The following is a 4,166-nucleotide window of genomic DNA, read 5'->3' on the forward strand; positions in this document are numbered from 1 at the left end:
CCTTTACTTATTGTACCTCTTTGATATGAGAATGTATCATTATTAGATATTCCTTCTCCTAATTCATTAACTCCAGTTATAACATATGTATAACGATGTCGAAATAATTCCTCATCTTTAAACTGATAACTGGTATCATATACTGCTTCATTTCTCAAGAACTGATCAGTTATGTCATCATATATACTGAGATTATAGTACAGTATAGATACTCTATCATCAACTGTAGGAGCAGTCCATGTTATATCAATAGTAGAACAGTTGTCAATTGAAGAGTCAATGTTAGTAACTGGTCCAAGAAAACCTAATAGTAGTGTAAGACTAAATTAAAGAATAAATTATAGTTTCTTACCAAATCCAAAAGAAGGTGTAGGTAGATATTCTCCTCCATTATTACTCAGTGATACATTAACAATAAATGTATTTAAATTATTAGGTACAGTTATTACTCCAGTAATCATCAGTTGATCATTAACTTGTGTTGGTATACTGGTATTCTTTATTACTGCATCATCAGTATTCAGTATATTAACTGTTATACTATTAGGATACTCTCCTCTACATTGAGTACTGACCTATGAGTGGTGTTCAGGGAATAAAGTGAAACTGAAGTTATGCAAAACCTGTATTCATAACTGCTCATTGCTTATGGTGAATATACTTACATTAATACTGATATTCAATGATATTAGTTGTCCATCAATTACTGGTACCACTGATACAGGAGGAGTAATGAGAGGAACTGAAAGATAAAGATAATGAATAGGCAATATGCACACCATTGGTCATGTGAGTAAAACATACAATTAACACTACAAATTACTCTATCAACCTGATCTATAAGATAGTAATAAAACTAATGCTTCATTACACCATAGCCAACAACTTGGGCAAGTGCCTGGAATATTTTCCAAAAAATGTTTATTTAAGAAGCAGCTACATGTACATTTACACACAGAACATACCATATAGCTAAAAAATTTGGTGGAGTAAAATCTTACCGAATTGGAAAATTGAGGTCCATTTGCCAAATTTTTAGTCTCCAATTTGATAAAGTTCCGCAGAAGCATGCACAGGGTTAAAATTTCGCCAAAATTTTAACCTCCAAACCTCTTTTAAAGTCAATTCGCCAAATTTTAACACTCCAAAATTTCTAGCTATACGGTACATGGAATATATACACACCTAGTTTATTGTACTAAGGAATGCAAGGTATAAGGTCAACTGTTCATAGACAAACAATAGTAAGTCATGAACAATCACAACGAATTCCTTTTTTATTCAACAGCTTTCATAAGAACAATGTACCAGTACTACTACAAGATCACTATGTACATTACTTTCATGGTGAAGATAAAAATTATAACCTCATTAAAATTTACATTAAGGTACTGTGAACATATACATGAAGCCATAGTAGGACTAACCTGTTTCATAATAAAAACTGATATTATTAGATGAACCTATTCCAACATCATTAATAGGAGAAACTGATACATTATTTAATATACAAGGATCAGGATTAGTAGCTGATAATATAATACTCTTGTTAGTAGTAGTAATGTTCACTAATCCATTGACTATATAGTATCCAGTGATAGGTACATTATCCAGTGTATAAGGAGCTGTCCATGTTAATAATACACTGGATCCATTAATAAAGGTATAATCCAGATCAACAACACTATCCAATAGACCTAAAGAAGTGAATGATGAAAAATATGCATCATACCCATACCAGACACACACTAACCTTGTATCATTAATATTGCTGTATCACTGAACTCCACCTGAAGAGGTTCATCAGTAATAGCTCTACATCTCACTTCAGTATTATTATTATGATCATAAGCCAATGCTTGTAGCTCTGCTCTTATAGTACCACCATTACTGCTTGTTGTTACACTGAATCCTTTATCTGTAACATTTGTATCTGTAGCTGGTGTATTATTAACTCTGAAACTAAGATCATTAGCCACAGCTTCACAAGAGAAGACAACAGTAGAGTTGAGTGTTGTATTAATTGACACTGGCTGAAGCGTTATATCTATGATAATAAAAAATCTAAACTGTTAGTGTAGTAGTAGTATTGATACTTACTAGCACAATGAGTCGACTGAAGGACAAAGGTAAAGAGATAAGCGTATAAAAAGGTCATAGCCTGGATAGGGGAGCACATATTGAGCTAATTTGCCTGCGCCTTGGCCGAGGCCTTGGCCCAAATATAAACGAATTCTAAATATGCATATATGCAATCTGGCTAACCACACCCTTCTTTTATTTGAGAATGTTAAATCTGATTTTGCTCCTTTTGCTGCAGTGGAGGCTGCAGTACATTCATTGTGCTAGTAAGTATATATCTATTATTATTATGATTATTAATATTTGATTTTATTGTCATTATAGATATAACAGTACAGCCAGTATCACTCAACTCTACTGTTGTCTTCTCTTGTGAAGCTACTGCTGATGACCTTTCCTTCAGAGTCAATAATACACCAGCTACTGATGGAGCTGTTACAGATAAGGAATTTAGTGTAACATCAAGTAGTAGTGGTGGTACTAGAAGAGCAGAGCTACAAGCAATAGCTTATGATCATAATAATAATACTGAAGTGAGGTGTAGAGCTAGTACTGATGAACCTCTTCAGGCAGTGTTCAGTGATACAGCAATATTAATGATACAAGGTTAGTGTGTGTGTGTATTTATTATCATTAGTCACTTCTTTAGGTCTATTGGCTAGTGTTGTTGATCTGGATTATACCTTTAATAATGGATCCAGTGTATTATTAACATGGACAGCTCCTTATACACTGGATAATGTACCTATCACTGGATACTATATAGTCAATGGATTAGTGAACATTACTACTACTAACAAGAGTATTATATTATCAGCTACTAATCCTGATCCTTGTATATTAAATAATGTATCAGTTTCTCCTATTAATGGTGCTGGAATAGGTTCATCTAATAATATCAGTTTTTATTATGAAAGAGGTTAGCATTACTATGGCTTCATGTATATGCTCACAGTGTATCTTTCAGTTCCTCTCATTACTCCTCCTGTATCAGTGGTACCAGTAATTGATGGACAACTAATATCATTGAATATCAGTATTGATGTAAGTATATTCACTACAAGCTTATGATAGTCTATTGTTTGCATAACTTCAATTCACCATTATTCTCACACACTAGGTCAGTGAACTATGTAAAGGAGAGTATCCTAATAGTATAACAGTTAGTATACTGAATACTGATAACGCAATAATAAGCAGTACAGCAGTACAAGTTAATGATCAAATGATGATTGCAACTTCAGTAACTAACTTAAATACATTTACTGTTAATGTATCACTGAGTAATAATGGAGGAACATTTAATGATATGTCATCTTTTGGGTTTAGTAAGTACAAACATTTTGTATCATATGGCTGGTTTCTTTTGTTTGGTCAAACTTCATTTTGTCTATTCTTCAAGCTCCAAAAAAGACATGAAGTAGAGTCAAAAACAAAATGAGTTTGACTTATAACTAAAGAAACTTAGAAACCCATTATTGATTGATCAACCTATACATTAGGTTTTCTTGGACCAGTTACTAACATTGACTCTTCAATTGACAACTGTTCTACTATTGATATAACATGGACTGCTCCTACAGTTGATGATAGAGTATCTATACTGTATTACATACTAAGAATATATGATGCTGTTACTGGTAGCCTAGTGGATACTGTATCAGTATATAATACCAGTTATCGGTTTGTGGATAATAATTTATTTATTCATCGTTATACATATGTTATAACTGGAGTTAATGAATTAGGAGAAGGAATATCTAATAATGATACATTCTCATATCAAAGAGGTACATGTACATGTGAATAGTATATCAATATTGTATACTGTTACATAGTTCCTAGATCAACTATAGCAAATACATCACTTGACTTACTCTACTATATACAAGATATAGTTATTGTCAGATTCAATCTTCCAGTATGCTATTAGTACCATCATCATTATTATTATTACTCATTCATAGATTATACTGGAGTGTACTGGTGAAGCTCCTGAAACATGTACAGTTACTGTACAGTGTAATGGAACTGATAGCAGTACAACTTACCAAATAAGGAATATGAATGATATAACAGGATTA

The 4,166-nt window shown here is 32.5% G+C and overlaps 1 protein-coding gene and 1 long non-coding RNA gene across 2 annotated transcripts in view; one reads left to right on the forward strand and one right to left on the reverse strand.

The window, feature by feature from the left end:
• The window catches only part of LOC109586776 (uncharacterized), a 4,850-nt gene extending 2,688 nt beyond the window's left edge, over window positions 1-2,162 (reverse strand). Inside the window, exons 1-5 of the mRNA XM_020002984.1 lie at window positions 2,101-2,162; window positions 1,754-2,047; window positions 824-837; window positions 353-575; window positions 17-304 (exon numbers count right to left, since the gene is read on the reverse strand). Of these exons, the coding sequence (XP_019858543.1) occupies window positions 17-304; window positions 353-575; window positions 824-837; window positions 1,754-2,047; window positions 2,101-2,158 (877 nt within the window). The 5' untranslated portion in view covers window positions 2,159-2,162. The remainder of the gene's footprint in view (window positions 1-16; window positions 305-352; window positions 576-823; window positions 838-1,753; window positions 2,048-2,100) is intronic.
• A 1,160-nt stretch (window positions 2,163-3,322) lies between these two features.
• Window positions 3,323-3,737, forward strand: LOC109586783 (uncharacterized). The gene is made up of 2 exons (XR_002187224.1): window positions 3,323-3,410; window positions 3,585-3,737. It is a non-coding gene; the product is annotated as an uncharacterized LOC109586783 (long non-coding RNA).
• The last annotated feature ends 429 nt before the right edge of the window (window positions 3,738-4,166 follow it).

The sequence above is a fragment of the Amphimedon queenslandica genome, unplaced genomic scaffold (genome assembly GCF_000090795.2).
Source record: "Amphimedon queenslandica unplaced genomic scaffold, v1.1 AMPQUscaffold_12788, whole genome shotgun sequence".
NCBI lineage: Eukaryota > Metazoa > Porifera > Demospongiae > Haplosclerida > Niphatidae > Amphimedon > Amphimedon queenslandica.